The sequence below is a fragment of the Balaenoptera borealis genome (assembly GCF_965194805.1).
Source record: "Balaenoptera borealis genome assembly, chromosome: 6".
In the NCBI taxonomy this organism is placed as follows: Eukaryota; Metazoa; Chordata; class Mammalia; order Artiodactyla; family Balaenopteridae; genus Balaenoptera; species Balaenoptera borealis.
This window is the reverse complement of record NC_138863.1, coordinates 73,932,051-73,950,326: the sequence shown is the minus strand read 5'-3', so window position 1 is coordinate 73,950,326 and position 18,276 is coordinate 73,932,051. Positions and strand designations below refer to the sequence as shown.

At 40.8% G+C, this 18,276-nt stretch overlaps 1 protein-coding gene across 3 annotated transcripts in view; it reads right to left on the bottom strand.

Annotated features, from left to right (window-relative positions):
• Nucleotides 1-1,857: 1,857 nt before the first annotated feature.
• The window catches only part of ACVR1 (activin A receptor type 1), a 124,416-nt gene continuing 107,997 nt past the window's right edge, over nt 1,858-18,276 (bottom strand). For all 3 annotated transcript variants that reach the window (XM_082395327.1, XM_082395328.1, XM_082395329.1), the window contains 3 exons: nt 14,445-14,642; nt 3,837-3,967; nt 1,858-3,080 (listed from right to left, as the gene is read on the bottom strand). In XM_082395327.1, the coding sequence (XP_082251453.1) occupies nt 2,946-3,080; nt 3,837-3,967; nt 14,445-14,642 (464 nt within the window). In that variant the 3' untranslated portion in view covers nt 1,858-2,945. The remainder of the gene's footprint in view (nt 3,081-3,836; nt 3,968-14,444; nt 14,643-18,276) is intronic.

Below are 18,276 nucleotides of genomic sequence, written 5' to 3'. Positions count from 1 at the left end.
TAGTTTTGTACTCTCCAGGTTCCCCTTTTCCTGATCATGGCAAGTGGGGGTGGGGCAGGCTCACTGACTCTCTTGTATCCACAGCCCCCTCTGAGGTCCTCTCCACCTACTTTCAGATGCAGAGGAGCATAGTAATCACCTGCTGTCCTGGTATAATGTGCAGAGGCACTTTTGTTCAGTTATGGATGTGTAATTAGTTATACACCAAAGAGCAGAGAAAAAAGGAACAACTCATGCTACCATGGTCCTGACATCATTCCAGAGAAGTCAGTGTTCTGCTTCTTGATCTAGGTGCTGCTTCCATGGGTACAACCAATGTATAAAAATTTATAAGGGACTTCCCTGGTGGTGCAGTGGTTAAGAATATGCCTGCCAATGCAGGGGACATGGGTTCGAGCCCTGGTCCAGGAAGATCCCACATGCTGCGGAGCAACTAAGCCCGTGTGCCACAACTACTGAGCCTGCGTGCCACAACAACTACTGAAGCCTGCACGCCTAGAGCCCATGCTCTGCAACAAGAGAAGCCACCGCAATGAGAAGCCCTTGCACCGCAATGAAGAGTAGCCCCTGCTACCCGCAACTAGAGAAAGCCCATGTGCAGCAACGAAGACCCAATGTAGCCAAAAATAAATAAATAAATAAATTTATAAAAAAAATTTTTTATAAAAATGTATCAAGCTGTACAATTTTATATATGTATATAATACTTCAACAAACTTTAAATGCGACTCCACTCCACTTTTGGTGGGTATATAGCCAAAATAATTGAAAGGAAGGACACAGAGATATCTATACACCCAAGTTCATGGCAGCATTACTCACAATAGCCAAAAGGGGGAAGCAACCAATGTGTCCATCAACAGATGAATGGATAAACAGAATGTTGTATATACATACAGTGGAATATTATCAACTATAAAAAGGAAGTAAATTCTGATATACGCTATAACAAAGATGAACCTTGAGGACATTATGCTAAGTGAAATAAGACAGTCTTACAAAAGGACAAATATGAGTGATTCCACTCCTATGAGGTACTTAGAGTAGACAAACTAAAATAAGGACTAGAATGATGGTTGCCAGGGATTGAAAATAGTGAGAAATGAAGAGCTATTGTTTGATAGAGTTTCAGTTTTGCAAGATGAAAAGAGTTCTGTGGATGGATGGTGGCGATGGCAGCATAACAATGTGAATGTACTTAATACCACTGAACTGTATACCTAAAAATGGTTAAGATGGTAAAATTTATGTGTATTTTACCACAATTTTTTAAAAGTTAAATGTGGCTTTAATATATACCCTAATATATATTAGTGAATATATACTAATGAAGTTATTAACTTACCTCTGGTGAAAATTCCAGAAAATTCCAGAATAAGAGTAGAACCTCTACTCTTATTGAGCTACTCGAAACTCTACATTTTCAATCCCGCTGAACACCAAGAAGTGAAAAAAGCCAACAGTGGACTCTCCCAAAGCAGCAAGGTAAGATGCATAAGACCACTTTCCTCTCACATAGGACCTTATACTAAACAAAATGCTTTAACCTCCTTCCCTCCACTTATACTCACAAATCCCTGTGAAGGAGGCAGCTCAGACAAGTCTGTTACCCTCACTTCAAGGCTGGGGAAACTGAACAAGAAAAAAAAATCACAGCCCCCCTCCCCAAAAAAAAACCCAACATCTAAATTTTCTGATACCAAATTCAAACTGGAAGGCATCCCCCTAGAACCCTCAGGCTCATTAATAGACTTTAAAAAGCAAATTCGACTTACAAGTTAATTTTGTGCTTCTGTTGTTCCCACAAGAAAATGCCTTATAATATGTAGATCTTTTTTACATGTTGAAAAAATTCACTTTGACTTGAAAACATTTTATTTAATTTATACAAATAACTACTAAATACAAAAAGTAGATTAAAACAAAATAGTTATTTTTTTCTGGCAGAGTTTAAATGCACATAATGGATAATTCTGAAGAAAATGCATTTTCCCCACAGCGTTCAGGACTAAAATTCTACTGAAATCTTTGCTTCTAAATCAGTAATATATTCGGTGGTGTCACATGGGTAATGGCTAAATACGTTCTGCATATGAACTGAAAAAAAAAGTTACAGTCTACACACATAAATGTGAAGCACTTAAAATGTGAATTTAACGGATAATAAAAGAAAATGTCCATTTCAGAGTATAGTGTTAAAAACATTTCGGTAATAAAATCATAAGACCACATAAAAATAAGCTTTAACATATGCATGAAGCAGTTTTGTAAAAACTGCTACTGCACAAGTAATAAATAATTTGCAAAGTTGTGTATAAACAATTCCTAATGTTCAGCGTCATTGTAAACATCAGCACATGTGTAAAATGCAGCAAAGTCTGACATTATATTTTGTTTTGCCAAATTGAATTCCTATTATCCAAAGACAGACCAGTGGAGTACGGAGCCAATGTTTCGGCAAGTTGGGTCTTTAAAATTAAGAGTAACAGTGCAAGTAAGGAATGCAAAGAATTCCTAGTGCAATAAAGAAGAGAAGCACAGGCAATATTGCTGATTAAAAATTCACCACCTCCTTGAGTTTCCCGTGGGGAGTGTCTAGGAGACCTGTGAAGATATGCAAAGCCACTGTCTTAATGCCCAGATCTCTTTTAGGATTTCTCTGTGTTCCTCCAGTTCCCTACCTTTGCAACAGTGTCTGTCCAACATGAGTCTCTGCAGTGTGAACAGTTTGTGAAATGCCCAGTTCACAGTCATTGAGCGAGGTTAGGGTGGTTTTGGTGTCTCCCCAGCACACGGCCGGGTAAGATGTCTGTCTGCCTTGTCAAAGCAGTCATTTGGGGAGGGAGACAGATGGATTCTGTTCTGACAACCAGTCAGGCCAGCATTAGGTCCCAGCTGGACAACGACGACAATGTCAGACCTTCCTTCTTGACACCATGAAAATGTCAACAGTCAGTTTTCAATTTGTCTAGGGAATTATCAATTTTGGTCAAAGTCTTTTTGATACGCAGGGCTGTGAGTCTGGCAGATGGATTTTGATACCAGCATTCTTTCATCAGCTTGGCCAGGGAGGTTAACGTCTGAGGAGAGAAAGAACCAACACCACAGTGAAAAAGTAGCTGGGCAGATGTTATATCAACTGTTTTGCCGGGCTCTGCAGGTCTTGTGAAGTTCAAGTGATGTTATTACCATTTTCCTTACACAAATAATCAAGGCCATAGCCACTGATGAAGAAACCACTCTTGAGTTTCTTAAACTCTGCCCTTTGGACTCCTAATGCTACCAACTGACTTTATCAAGTTAGTTACACAGACCAGTGTGGACCCCTTGATGGTTTTATGGTGCTAAAAGCTATAACACTAACCCAGAGTTAAAACTGAAATATGCAAATAGGGTCATTTCTCAATGCCTTAGATTTGCTACTTACTACTTAACAGCAGCAATAAGGATTGTCAGCATTAAACAGCCTATGTTTGGAGGAGATGCAGAGATAGAAAAGAGGTTAAAAAGCATCACTCAGGTCTCTTGGTTTACATGTGAAACTGCAGTCCTAGGGCCAGTGGCATAGTAATGCGTCTCCCAATTCCTGGAGCTAATCAAGGGTAGAAAATCTTGTGAATGTTGTCATTCATTAGCAAGATCTATCAGAAATGGCTCTTTCAAGAATGAGACCATTTTGTGAACCTGCTCAACTAGGTCTAAAGCTCTTCTACATAAAATAGGGAGAGAAAGAAACAGGGCAGATCACTCAAGAACTCTACCAGCTGAAAAATCAAGAGAATGCAAATAGCAAACAGCTAAGTATAGCTCTAAAACTAAGAAAGCATTGCTCTTACCGGGTCTGAGAACCATCTGTTGGGTATGTTGGGCCTCTGTTGATCTACACAGACCACCTTCCTCATATCTTCAAAACTTGGGTCATTGGGAACCACATCATAGAACGGTGGCTTGTAATCCTCCACAATACCTACACACATGGACAAGAATTGTGTTGGGTTAGCAAAAGAGTAGAGACTCCCAGGGTTCTATTGATGGTTGTCGCAGGTTACAACGTGACAGAAAAAGTACTGATCACCTTCCTCAAACTTCAGGGTGATTCTGAACGCTACAGGTAGGTCTTAAAATAAGTGGAAAACAAAGCAATAAATAGAAGCCCTGCAGAGAACTGGAGGAACAATAATTGTTAGAAGAAAACATGACTACCTCTCATGTAATTATAACAAAACGCTCCAAGAGTGCATACAAACAGCTCTGCAGTGCCCAACAGGGCACAGGAGACAGAACAAGAGTCCCTTCAGTGATTAAAAAGGACAAAATAGGGCTTCCCTGGTGGCGCAGTGGTTGAGAGTCTGCCTGCCAATGCAGGGGACACGGGTTCGAGCCCTGGTCTGGGAAGATCCCACATGCCACGGAGCAACTAGGCCCGTGAGCCACAGCTACTGAGCCTGCGCGTCTGGAGCCTGTGCTCCGCAACAAGAGAGGCCGCTATGGTGAGAGGCCCACGCACCGCGGTGAAGAGTGGCCCCCGCTTGCCACAACTAGAGAGGGCCCGCACGCAGCAGCGAAGACCCAACACAGCCAAAAATAAATAAATAAATAAATAAAAATTTTTTTTAAAGGACAAAATACCTAAAGAAGGTACATGAATCTAGTGTTTTCGAACCATAAACTGAAATAAAAAGTTGGCCACAACTAGAGCTGGAGGCAAACAAACAATCCAAGACCATCATCAAAATACCCCTTATTTTATGATTAGGGGAAAAGGCATTGCTATAAAATAATCCCTCCAATTGGGAGGATGCAAGTAATGTAATATGAAATACTATTTCCTCACTCATTCATTCTGTATGTTCTGAGTACCCTCTGTCATTCACAGCTGTCTGTTTGATGGCTCTATTAATTCCTCTCAGATCAAAGGCACAAAATAAAATGCAGAGGACAGTTTTTTGGAAAGGCAGAAGAATGGCTGAAAAGAATGAACTTTTCCCTTACTCCCAAGCAAATGTGAAAGTGGCTAATTTCAGCTTCTGCCCCTGCATGGTTTCCAATGCCTTAGAAACCTTTTTTCCCAGCAAAATTACATCAGTTCCTTACTTTTCACAAAGAAAGTAGTTCCACAAACAGAAAAATTCAAAGCAATAATTTAGAATTAGAAAGTTGATTCTTTCCTTTATAGAAATGAGACCCAGAAAATCCCTTATTTTTTTCTCTCATCATCAAAGGCCTCAACAATGAGGACAGTGGATTCGTTTACTGCCCTCTTTCCTTCCTCCGTGTAACTTTCTTCTGTTCCTAAATACCTACCAGAGTGATTGTTGGCGCAGGTGGGACGAGGCTGTTTTAATCATTTTTAAGTTTTTCTAGCGCCTATAAGCTACCTGAAAAGCTTCAATCGCCTTTTCATTTATCAAAGAAATTAACAGTGAGAAGTTGTTCTCACAAATTCCATATAAAGACAAACCATTTATGAAAAAGATTAGTCATGATAAGGAACACCTGTTAAATACTACAGTTTTGTTAAACTACGCAGATTCAAGAGTTTATTTTAAAAATGGAATGTAGTCTAAATTTAAAAATTCTAGTTGATATTAAGACTAACTTACCCACATTGCTTGACTGTGTTTGTAATGTGAATTAGTCAATGGATTAAAACCTTTCCTGACAAACCATAAACAGTTCAGACTGGGCATAAACCACTGCTTTCAGAAGTCTTGAGATACCTCATCTCAGAGACCTTACCTACTTCTCTTGTAAGGACCCCAGGAAGCATTCAACAATATTTTAATTCTTTTCAGTACATATATTACTAGGAGACATCACATAAAATACAGCTGGACACAAACCTGCAAGATAATTTATACCTTTATAAGGGCCACATGAACTTATAAGAAACAGTAGGATTGTGCCCATCACCACCTCTCAACTTTTCTGAAGGAGAATATATTTAATAGCCTGGTTTCAGTCTTTAAAAATCTAGCATAACAGCCAGCTATTTGAAGTAATTTGCCTGGCTAGCTTGGGAATGGTTATGGGAACATCAATTTTTCTATAAATGCAAAAGAAAAAAAGCATGGCTGGATTTTAAAAACATAGGATCTGGGGATACTCAACAATAAAATTCACTATACAAAGATGAAGTTTTCCCTTGGGTTTATATTTTCCATATTTTAATCTTATTAAATACTGCCATGTTTTAACAAAAGGAATCAAGTTTAAAAAGACCATTTAATTGATCATGCCTGGAACTTAGTCATGCCTCTTTTGTCAACCATTGGTCAAACTGTTGACTGTTTCCATCTGATGTTGGTCATGCTTTCCCAGCATAAAATAAACCTGGTATTAAAGTCCAGCAGTCAGGGGCTTCCCTGGTGGCACAGTGGTTGAGAATCCGCCTGCCAATGCAGGGGACACGGGTTCGAGCCCTGGTCTGGGAAGATCCCACATGCCGTGGAGCAACTAGGCCCGTGAGCCACAACTACTGAGCCTGCACGTCTGGAGCCCATGGTCCGCAACAAGAGAGGCCGCGATAGTGAGAGGCCCGCGCACTGCGATGAAGAGTGGCCCCCGCTTGCTGCAACAAGGGAAAAGCCCTCGCACAGAAACAAAGACCCAACATAGCCAAAAATAAATAAATTAATCAATTAATTAATAAACTCCAGCAGTCATATGGAACACCCTCTGGTCAAGGAAAGCAATTATTTCAATCAATATAAAGTATATTACATACCGACCATGTGTGGAAAACCATTCTAAATGTTGAGGATGATAAAAGTATAAGACATACTCTCAGTTTTCAAGGAACTCAAAGTCTACTGGAAGATGAGGACAAGTCCCTCTCTTTTCTCCTTAGATAATGGAAATCTTGTTTAAAAAAAAAACAAAAAACCTCAAAAATGTTTTTCACCCCTTTGTATACTTTATATCTTGAAAGGCATAGATAGATTGGAAATTCTCACTAAGTTTTACTTGCGAGTTCCTAAATTGGCTCTAAAACCATTTTGGTCCCTTAAACTGTGTGAGCCAGAGGTTGTCCTTGGCACTAGGGATATAAAAATAAAGATGTGATGTTGGTGATGAGAATAATGGGAAAGGAAGACATGAAAAAAAACTACAAAGTAGGACCAGGGAGAAGAGGTGAGGGGGGGGGCATGGTGCTCAGTGGGTCTCAGAGAACTAAACACCTATGTGGTTTAAGTACCCGATATAAAGCAGGTGCCATGGAAGCACAAGTAAGCTTTCTGGGAGCTAGGGCCTGGCTGAACATAGAAAGATGAGTTTTCAAGAAAGAGGAGAGGATGGGACAAGAATACGCCAAGGAGAGGGGGCAATCCAGGTTGGGGGCGGGTGATATGGGACAAAGACAAGGGGTTACAAATGATCCTCCCGTGTTGGAGAGGAGGAGGGAAATTCCCTGTAGCTGAAATCAGTGCACATGGTGGTGGGGAGGGTGAGCGGTCAAGGTCAGACTGTGAAATTACCTGTGTTGTCAAGGTAGGAAGTTACTTCCTCACTCTGCCAGAGAAAAAGTGGACTCTCAGTCCTTTTACAACAGCACCCAACGAGCAACTGCCAAATCGTGAGCCAGCGAAGAGAACAGCGTGAATTCAGGAAAAGCAACTAAAAATACAGAGTACTTCGAGTGCCAAAGGAGTGGTACAAGCAACAGAGGACCCAGGAATGCAGTGCAAGAGGAGCTCTTAAACAGTGGTCAAGGAAGGCCGCACCGTGCCAGGCCTCGCTTTTCCATGGTAGGGGGTGCGACTCGAAGGGCAACAGAGAGAATCAGAGAAACTATTCATAACCTCCTCCCCACAACTTTGGGCATGTGTATCTGATATATACAATTTTTTTTTTTCCTGGACATGTGTCTAACCGAAAGTTTTCTCTTCTCTGGGGCAAATATATATTTACCAACAATATCCCTATCATTAATTTGCTGCATGGTTCTGAGTAAACCCCTTAATTGCCAGGTCTTAGTTCCAACACCCTTAAAGTACACATCACAAAGCAAATGTGCAGATTAATAAGAACAACCTGGAAACAACCTTCAAACCCCATGAAACGCCAGAGGGGTCTTTCTAAAAATGCAAGTCTCTGGAAACAAGGCCTTCCTCATGACCCTCCCCCTACCCAAACCAAAAGCTTTTGGCTCTCAAAGCTTTGGGGATTTCCCAGTTGCAGATAAGGGACTGTGGACTTGGCTATCATTTGAATAATCTGAAGGTGAGGCAAAGACAGATCCAGGGGATGTCAGAATCATGCAGATCACAGCCTTCCTTTCCTTCAGAAAAAGAAGCTGAGGACCACCCAGGGAAAACGTACTTGTCCAAGTTCACAGCTAACTAATGACAAACATTAACCAGAATCCAATTCTCTGTTTGTATTCTAGAATTCTTCCCAACAAGCCCCAAATGGGATAATGCATTAATCTCGTCACAACGGCCTGCTCACTTCATGTTCCGCGGTCTCTCTTCACCGCACCGCAACTTGGGTGGACACCCAGGTAACAGGCAAGGGGAGCAAGACCCCAGCATCTGCATCCCTACAGAGAGCTGCCGTTAACAATGAACTCCTCCAGGAATTATGAAGCCCTTCAGAGATTAGAACATTACGACTAAAGCCATTTTACAGAGAAGGAGAGTGGTTCATGTTTGGCTTCTGATAGGACTCTAAGTTAATACAGTTTTTCCTTCAGGGGTGGCCTGTGAGAAAATTAGATATGGTTCATGGACAAAACTTTTTTGTCTTATTAATTAAACACCTGCATATGTATTATTAACGTTACCTTCCCTTTAATGCCATGGGATAACTGGTTTTCCCACTTCCAGTTGTGACGTTAATTTCCTTTTAAAAAGAAATGTTTGAAAAAGTTAGCTGATTTAAATGATTAAGAAAATAATGGTACAAGGGGCATTTGGATATGAAAAGAAATCATAAAGGTAGTATGTGTATGAGAGAATCTCGGGAAACACTGTTTCCAGAGAGGCATTTTTTTCCTGGTAGGAACAGGATTCAAAAAGGTGTATCAACTATTTGTGTCACTTTCCTTAACATTCCTCACAGAAGGAAGGATTTCAAACACAGTTTTCAAGCCATGGCCCACATCAAAAATGACTAATATATAAACGGATGGAGCTGCTCACAGCAGAGGGGACGACAGCCCAGGGGCTTCTGGTCGCCCTTGGTGCTGCCTTGCCGCTGGAGGTTTCAGAGAACCAGTACCTCAGGCGCTCCTGGAACCAACAAGGCGCACTAGCTGGGAAGCCCTGCCTCTCCCCGGGGCAGGTACTCCTTTCAGAAACAGGAACAGAGCTGGCAGGACAGCTCTGTTCCCTGCTAGGCAAAGTGTCTGTGTGGCAGTGATGACCCCATCCTGCTATCCCCACTGCAATTCATGGGCATACGGAAGCATGCACATTATTCAAATCAAGACTAAATGCATTATCTGAAATCTGTTACAAGTAATTTCTGTTACTGGGATTCTCAGCAATGTGGCAAAGCCAAAATAAATGGTTCACAGATTGCTTCACAGTCAGGCCCTACTAAAAATATTTATTAATGTCACAGTTGTCAGAAGAAAGGTCAAAGGGCCTAGGTCAAAGGGCCTAGGAGAGATGCACAGCCATGCTCTGAGTCAAGCTTTGACAAGACGCCTTACATCTCACACACCCTCAGACCTAGAGGGAGAAGCTCCAGAAGACTTCCAAGCGTTTGCTAGCTGTAGACGTCTCATGAGAAGAAGAATGTATCATTCACTGGATGCTGGGGCTGTTTATAAGGTTGACACCACAGATACTTGTCTTGGTGGAGACACCTGCTGTTAAAGATGTGTCAAGGAAGAGAGACCAGTAAGCAGTGAACAATACCCAGTAAAGTTGTGCTGGCCTCTGGTTATTTTGTCGTGAGGTCAGTTGACTGCCCTCCTTTGGTCTAGATCTTTAAATCAGGGACACAAAATTCCAGGAATCAGTGAGAGAAAAATCCCACCTCCATATTCCTGCCCCCAACCACTCACCTAAAGGCTCAAATGAAATAAAACAAACCTGAAAGAAATTGCTTGAATGGATATTAAAAATTTTCCCTAATATGAGTCTTCCCTTTGTTCAAACCTTAATATACACTAAGGTAGTGAACTAAAATCGTGAAACACATTGGATATTAAGTTGCTGAAGAAAATCAGAGTTGTCATGGTTTCCATATACAAGCCCATTGTGCTCAGGAACTTGAGGCACACGCCATTCCTTAACAAGCCCAAGGGCTCATTAGAAGAGGTTTTCCGAAGTATGTATGCCAAACATAAGCTTATTCTAACAAGTATTTCCTAGTCCCCACCCCATTAAGAGATGCAGCTCGGCCAGCAGGGTTTTTTCAATGAGGTACAAATGCTTTTTGACACATTTCAACACTGGGTTCCATCACAAAATGGAATAACCAAAGCCAGTCACAGTGAAACAAAAGTAGGTCCACATAGCCCTCCTGTGGGCAGCGAAGAGGAAACACGTGAAAGGTATAACAGAGGCTCATGCTGTCTGGATGATGCCACAGTCAAAGATGTGCTACAGGAGGGACAGTGAAGATCATTTTAGTTAGCTTTTAAATCCGTAAGAAGATGACCACAGTGTTAGAGCAAAACAACTCTGGCGTTTCTGCACACAGGGATCCAAACAAGGTGTGACACTGAAGGCTGAGGTTCCAGAGAGAGGACTTCTAATCTCAAGAGGGAACTGCTGCAGGATGCTTGGATGGGGCTACTAGAAGTTTTTGATCAGACCAAAGCTAAATGGCACACGTGAAGAGCTGTGATGCAACCATTTATCTGTGCAATCCACGTGTCAATTTCTGTCCTCACACCACACTGAACCCAGGTAACCAGAAACCAGTGTGTCTGCAGAACTATACAAGGAAGAAAGGAAGAACACTGCCAGAGAAGTAGCAAAAATCTAGAAAGAAAGGCCAAGGCCTAGCTACAAGACTCAAAGGAGAAAGGGACCCCTCTTCAGCTTGGAAGAGAGAGCAAGCTTCACCTGAAGCATAAGAACACAAATCAGGAAATCCTGCTCAGATGGGCTGTGTCAGCATCCCAGGGATAGTCTTCATTTCCTGGCCTGGGTGAGACTGATATATTCCATTTTAACCTGAGATCCCAAGAGTACGGTCGCTGACCTAGCGGCACAGCATCAGCTGGGGCCCTGCTAGAAAGGGAGATCCTGGGTCCAACCCTAGACCTACTAAATCAGAAACACTTGGGGACGGTTCAGTACTCTGTGTTTCTAGGTGATTCTGCTGCACGCTCTCTAGCTTAAGAATTAGTGATTCAAGCAAACCCCTGCCTTAGATTCATATAGAAAATTCACCCGGAAATGGTGAGAAAATGGCTTTCCTTCCGACTAATTCCAAATTCAGTGTCAAACTAAACACAAACAGTAAATTCCAAAAGACACTACTGAGAAATTTTCAGATGCGAAAATGGACTTAACTCTCATTTCCTGTACAGACACAGCAGGAAGTGTATTATTATTAGCAAAGAAATGTAAAATTCCCATGAAAATATAAAATGCGACATATTTTTATACTCGTGGTTCACTTGAGGACTGTATTACTCCAAGAGAACTATCTGGTCATCAGTTTTTATAATGGACTCAGAAACTCAAAGATGCGTAATTATAATGACCTCCCTAAGATATTCATATATTTAAATGAGGTACATTTAATATGCAATAATTTCAAAAATATATATCCTTTAATGTCAGTTCTTAAAGCTAGTAAGAAAGTGAAATACGTACATCACACCCTGGGGTGAGCGGGATATTGTAAATTAGAACAACTCTTATGGAAAGCAATTTGGCAGTATGTGTGAAGCCATAAAAACATCCAAATTCTCTGACCTAATAGGTCTACTTTTTTTCAGATTAATTCCCCAAATGAAAAAGTTGTATGAACAAAGATGTCTACATGGAGGAAAGAGGATGTCTGACAACATGGAAATGGTCAAATTAATGAAATATCATGGGACCATCTAAAATAAAAACAGACTAACAGCATTTAAAAAACACAAATGAAAAAGATGATACAGAATTATATTTACACTATGATTACAACTAAGTAAAAAAATATATACATGGTTGCATAGAGAAGAAGTGGAAAGAAACATGAATATTGGAAGGTAAAGGCAAATTTCTCTTGTTTTTCCTTCTACTCATTTTTCTGTTTGGGGGTAGTAATAACAAAAATATTCACAGGTATGCAAGCAGCACTGAACACTTTCAAGTTTGAGTTTGGATAAACTGATTTCTGTGTGTGTGTGTTTGTGTGCATGTGAATATTCATGGGAGAAGGAGGACTAGAGAAAGAGAAGGGGAAATATCAAATTAGTCATTGCCAAGGGACAGTAGCTGATTTAAAATGAGACATGACATACCCTTACCTCCCCCTAAAAATCAAACCACACCACAGAAGCTCAACCCACAAAATTTTAGGAACTAGAGAACAATCTAAACCATGATGTAAGGGGGAGATCAGTAAATCAGAAAGCAACCAAAATAGTCTCTCTTCCTCTACCCTGCACGATATTTTGTCCAAAAATAATGTTAAACACAGGATAGATCAAGAAAACTATGGCTCTATTCTCCAACTGACTCCTATTAATCACAGCCGATCTTTGAAAGCCATTTGGGTTTAAGCCTGCGACACAGGGAACAAATTTGCAACATGAGTTCTTACAAAGCCCAAATCCCAAGTTTCTGCCAAGTTTGCCTTTCATCACGCAGGCTTGCCTGGCATGGCTCCAGCACCCATAGCTGGACTGGACTATCCTGGCCTTGGAATATTAACTTCCTCTTCGTCTGGGGCAAGTTCCCCACCACACAGTTTATAATGACACCAGTCCTTCTCTAAAGTGTTTAAAATAAACTAATTAGAATTTGATTTTCAACTCTAAGGCACTCAAGAATTATTAGGGAGGGGGATGGGGAAATGAAGTCGCTGTGCAATTTCAGGCAAAGTTCAGAACTTTATAAATCAGCAAAACAATCGCTCTGTTGCAAACAATTCTCAAGGCACTTGAATGGCACAAAATGCAAGTCAGTAGCTCTCAACAATTGAGAAACAGTTACCAAGAAAGTGTTCATGACTCCATCCAAAAAAAAAAAAAAAAAAACAAAACCAAAACCAAACTTTAAAAGAACTGTCTGGTTACAATGCATGTATGTTTATGTTTAATTTAAAACATTGTCTGTGATACCCTTAAGAGTGTTAAAAGCAAACACACTCTGCTGTTAGGGAGGAAAAAAAGCTACCACAAAGGCTTGACAACTTAAATTATTGCACACTAAAACTATGTTACGTTACCCCAATTTCACTTCGCTCACAGAACCAGAACTTCCTACTCTCTGGCTATTATTCTTGAAAATTGTAGTTGCCCCCAAAATTTCAATCCTTACAAGAAAATATGAGTGGAAGGTGGGATGGAGCACATAGGTCAGTGACTTCATGCATTATTTCTTTAATACTTCAAATCTAGGATTCCAGTGGGTCCCAGGAGGGTAAAATACCTCCTGAAAATGAATATTAATTTAAATATATAGCATTTTCTTCTGCTTTCCTGGAACAATTTCAGACACATTCTTTGTGAAATAGGACTTCCAGTTGTGAAGGTATGAAGAGGTCGATTCGAGAGATTCTGCTATAATAACCACTTTGTGGGTAGATGGGGCATGTGCTATTTGAATGAGGACATGTAGTGCTTTCAGAATACAGTGAACTTAATGTTCAACAATGTATTTGTGGCTGATTTGAAAGATGGAGGTGAAAGTTCACTGTAGGGAACATGGGTAAAAAATTATCGATAAGACATATGCTTCCCTAGCTGCTAAGGCAACACCATTTCATAAAGCTTATTTATAAGAGGACCAGCACGAGCCTCCTATTCAGGGCTTCCTGAATGTAAACGTCACTTACTTTGCAGGTACAGCCTGTTTCTTACAAACGAGTGAATTCTGAGTGTGCAATCTGAATCTTTTCTCAATAATCCAAACTTAAGAAGTAAAAATATCTATAATAGAATTCACCCTTAGATTTCCTTGAGCCTTCTCATGATAAAACTCACTTGGGAAAAGAGCAAAGAAGGAGGAAGGGTGGGAAAAAAAGGCAGAATAAGGACGGAGGAAGGAAAAATAAAATATGGACTGATAAAAAAAAAACAAACCAAGGAATAAGTAGTCTCTTGCAGAAATACTTTTTCCACCACGGTTTCCCCTCCTGCAGTTAAAACAGACTGCCATTACGCGCCTTCCACCTACCAGCCATAAAGCAAATATAAATGCCAACAGCTTCACAAGCATGATTCATGGAACAATGGGTACTTCAATATTCCCTTTGCCCTTTCAAAGGCAGCAGAATCAAGAGGACTCGGACAAGGACAATATTATCTGAGATCAGATACCTACCATTGCTCACCATCCGCCTGGCCACTTCCCACAAGACAAGTCCAAAGGCCCAAATATCGACTCTCTTATAAGAATCGAAACAATCCACCTGGATGGTTTCATCTAGAACTTCAGGGGCCATGTAGCGTTTGGTGCCCACACGGGGGTTGTTCCCCACATCGAGCTGATTGGTGCTCTGGGAATGCATGACTGCCAGGCCTGAAAGGAAGAAGACAACATTGTCAATCCGCTCCCTTCCTTTCTCACAGATGGCTGCTGAAGGATTTTAAACCAAACCCAATGAACAGCGCCCTCTTGTGGCGTCCATGGTGACTGCCGCATTACACCCAGCGTCATCTCTGGAGTGCCCTTGCGATGACGTCTGTTGAGAGCAGGAAATAGGGCTGATGCCAGAAACATTCTGAGGCTCTTAGGTTAATATATGAACCTCAGAGACAAAAAGTTTGGGGTAAATAATAAACTAATACACCAAACCAATATGAGGCCAGTGTTCGAAATCCACAGGAAAACAGACTCACTTGTTAAATGGGAGCCTCAAAGTGGCTTAACAAAGAGCAAATTAAGCTCTCAGGCTCCAGCACAGCTCCCACTAGTCTGCAAACACAAACCTCAAACCATGTGAGGCAGGGACTTTGAGGTAATGTATCATTACATAAAGGGCCGACTGCTCCGGGCCCTGCTCCGTCCCTAAAAAAGGGCCGCTCATCTGAACAGTAACGTGGACCAAACCCACAGGGCTTTCTTTCTCTGCAGCCACATGTACAGAGAACATTAAGCTGGCCCTCAATTCAAAGCACAACTATCACGTTAAATGGTTTTGAAGCACTACTTAAACCATGACTCATTTCCGAATTCCTCAGCCAATTAGAGAGACCCAGCATTCCTCACAGACCAAGGGGAATAGACAGATACATGCATGGTTTATTTGAGAATGGAATTACTTTTTGATGCATATGCAGACCAACTGAAAGTGATTCCTGTAACACTCAAAATAACGAAAATTGCCAAACTGGAGCAAGCAGACCATGTAAACCTTTGTAACCCAACGGGGATCCCTCAAGTCATCTATGGAGAATGCTTCTCTGCTTCTCCTCCCACTCCATGGCTGATGACTCCATACAAAGCAAGGGAGATAGCGCGCGTGTTATCTCAGCCCTAATCATTACCAAGGATATTGGCAACGCACTTGACTAGATCAGACTGCTTCCTCTTTTCCTTACTTTTATAATCAACCCTAAGATTCTATGGCCATTATGACCATTTCACAAATCATACATGCCCCTCCACCATTTCCAGAACCAAAGAGTGAAGATAACAGAATACAAAAAAGGTGCAGTTTAAATAGAGAATAGAAATACTAGCTGTGGTGGTTTAAAAATACATCCACAAGTGTTTTGAAACTTCTCCCTTCATGAGGGGAAACTCAATTCCCCGTGCCTTGAGCGTGGGCTGGACTACCAAACAGAGTATGGCAGAAGAGTATGTGTATCTTCAAGATTAGGGCATAGCAGGCATATGGCTTCCTGTTTGCTCTCTCTGGGCTCATTCATAGCGTTATGAGGACGCTCAAGCAGCCCGTTGGACAGGACCACATGACAAGGAACTGAGGCTTCCCATCAACAGCCATGTGAGTGAGCCATCCTCGAAGTTCCTCCAGGCCCGACCAAGCCTTCAGATGCCTGCAGCCCTGACTGACGGTATGACTGTTACCCCTGTAAGATCCTGAGCCAGAACCATGGACCTGAGTTGTTCCAAGACTGCTGACCGACTGTGTGAGATAATAAATTTGTGTTATTTTAAGCTGCTAAGTTTTAGAGGTAATTTGTTTCCCAGTAATCCATAATTATTACACTAACTAAAGAGACAAACCAAGCAAATGCAATGTGCCTCAATTCTTGTTTGAAAAAACTGGAAAAATTTGAAAATGGCTATTAAATGATATTAAAGCATAATCAATAACTTTTAGGTGTGATAAACTGTGATTATGCAAGATAAGTATTTTTAGGGGATGCACTTTGAAGTATTTAGTAGTAAAGAGTTGTGACTTTGCAACTTATTTTCAAATGAATTTGCAAATATATACACTCAGCCACATAAAGCAAATTTGGCAACATTTTAATAACTGTTGAATCTAGGTGTTGTGGATATGAATGACCATCGTACTACTTTTTCAATCTTTCTTTATGCTTGAATTTTTCTATGATCAAAAGTTAGGAAAATACAATACTGGTATTTTTGCTAAAATACTGGTAGTTTTGCAGTATTAATAATAGAACATAATTTCTAACCAGTGATCCTTAATAATTTCTAGGTATAAAGTAAAAAATTAATATAAATTGCGGTCTTACAGGAGCTGTCTCCTGTACTACCAATCTACTTCCCTGAATAATGACCCCTTAACACAGATTTCTGTGTGAATCCAGCTGGAAAGCTATAGGTCAAAATAAATGTAATTAAATAATTAATTAGTTGGATTTGCTAATTCCTCCCAAGTCCCATAAACCAAAACCAACAGCTGCCTCAATTTGTCCATCTTCCCTTGGCCTCAGGACTATAACAGCAGCTACCATTTGGATGACTATTTGCCAAGCATTTATAAAATTTCTGAATCTTACAAGAATTGTGTGAGGTGGGCATAATTGACTTTTTGTGACATGAATAATACATAAACACACTATTATAAAGTTTCAAACGATAGAGACGTTCAAGGCACAGTGTCAAACACTGAAGTCCCCCTTGCTAAGCCCCCCACCCTTGCCCTGAGTGTAAGCAGGTCAGCACTTAGGGCAGGTAAATAGATAGATAGATGAAAAACCCTGTACAAAAATACTGGATCAGGGACTTCCCTGGTGGCGCAGTGGTTAAGAATCTGCCTGCCAATGCAGGGGACACGGGTTCGAGCCCTGGTCTGGGAAGATCCCACATGCCGTGGAGCAACTAAGCCCATGCGCCACAACTACTGAGCCTGCGCTCTAGAGCCCGCGAGCCACAACTACCGAGCCCGCATGCCACAACTACTGAAGCCCGCACGCCTAGAGCCCGTGCTCTGCAACAAGAGAAGCCACCACAATGAGAAGCCCGCACACCGCAACAAAGAGTAGCCCCCACTCGCCACAACTAGAGAAAGCCCGCGTGCAGCAACGAAGACCCAATGCAGCCAAACATAAATAAGTTTATTAAAAAAAAAAAATACTGGGTCAATAATTGCGAAACTCAAATCACCTTAGCTCCATAAGCCATGGCACAGCCATAAAAGTCTTCTACACCACAACAAAAACGTTAGGGTCATGCCTCCTTATACTTGGAAAACACTGTAAAATAATTTCTCAACATGAACACAAGGACTTTAAAGGGATAGAGAAAGAAATTTTATTTGAAAGAAATAAATTTTCCTATGTCAAATCCCTTGTGTTTAAAAACAATTTTATCATTTATGTAATTAGAGCTAACACTGCTTAAACCTTTATCAGTGTAACAATAACTATAATGATATGAAAATAAGAGCAACCATTTTTTATTCAAGGAGAGTGAGTATCCCCAGTAGTCCACCGAAATGAATAACCAAAATTACAATTCAGTTCTCATTAGCATAATTATTCAGCCAATATTCTAGGGGTCTAGGATGAATAGGCTTTATAGAGAATGCCACTATAAATGAAAATAATCTTATTTATAATGCAATTAAAGCTACATTAAAGCATCACCCTAACACCATAAGAATGAGATATGCCAGCAGGGCAAATGGTAAATTAGTTTGGGGATTTTTTTTTTTTCCCTCTTTCTTTGATTGATAATTTTGCCTTGGTTACAGAAGAACAACTTTATAAACCAT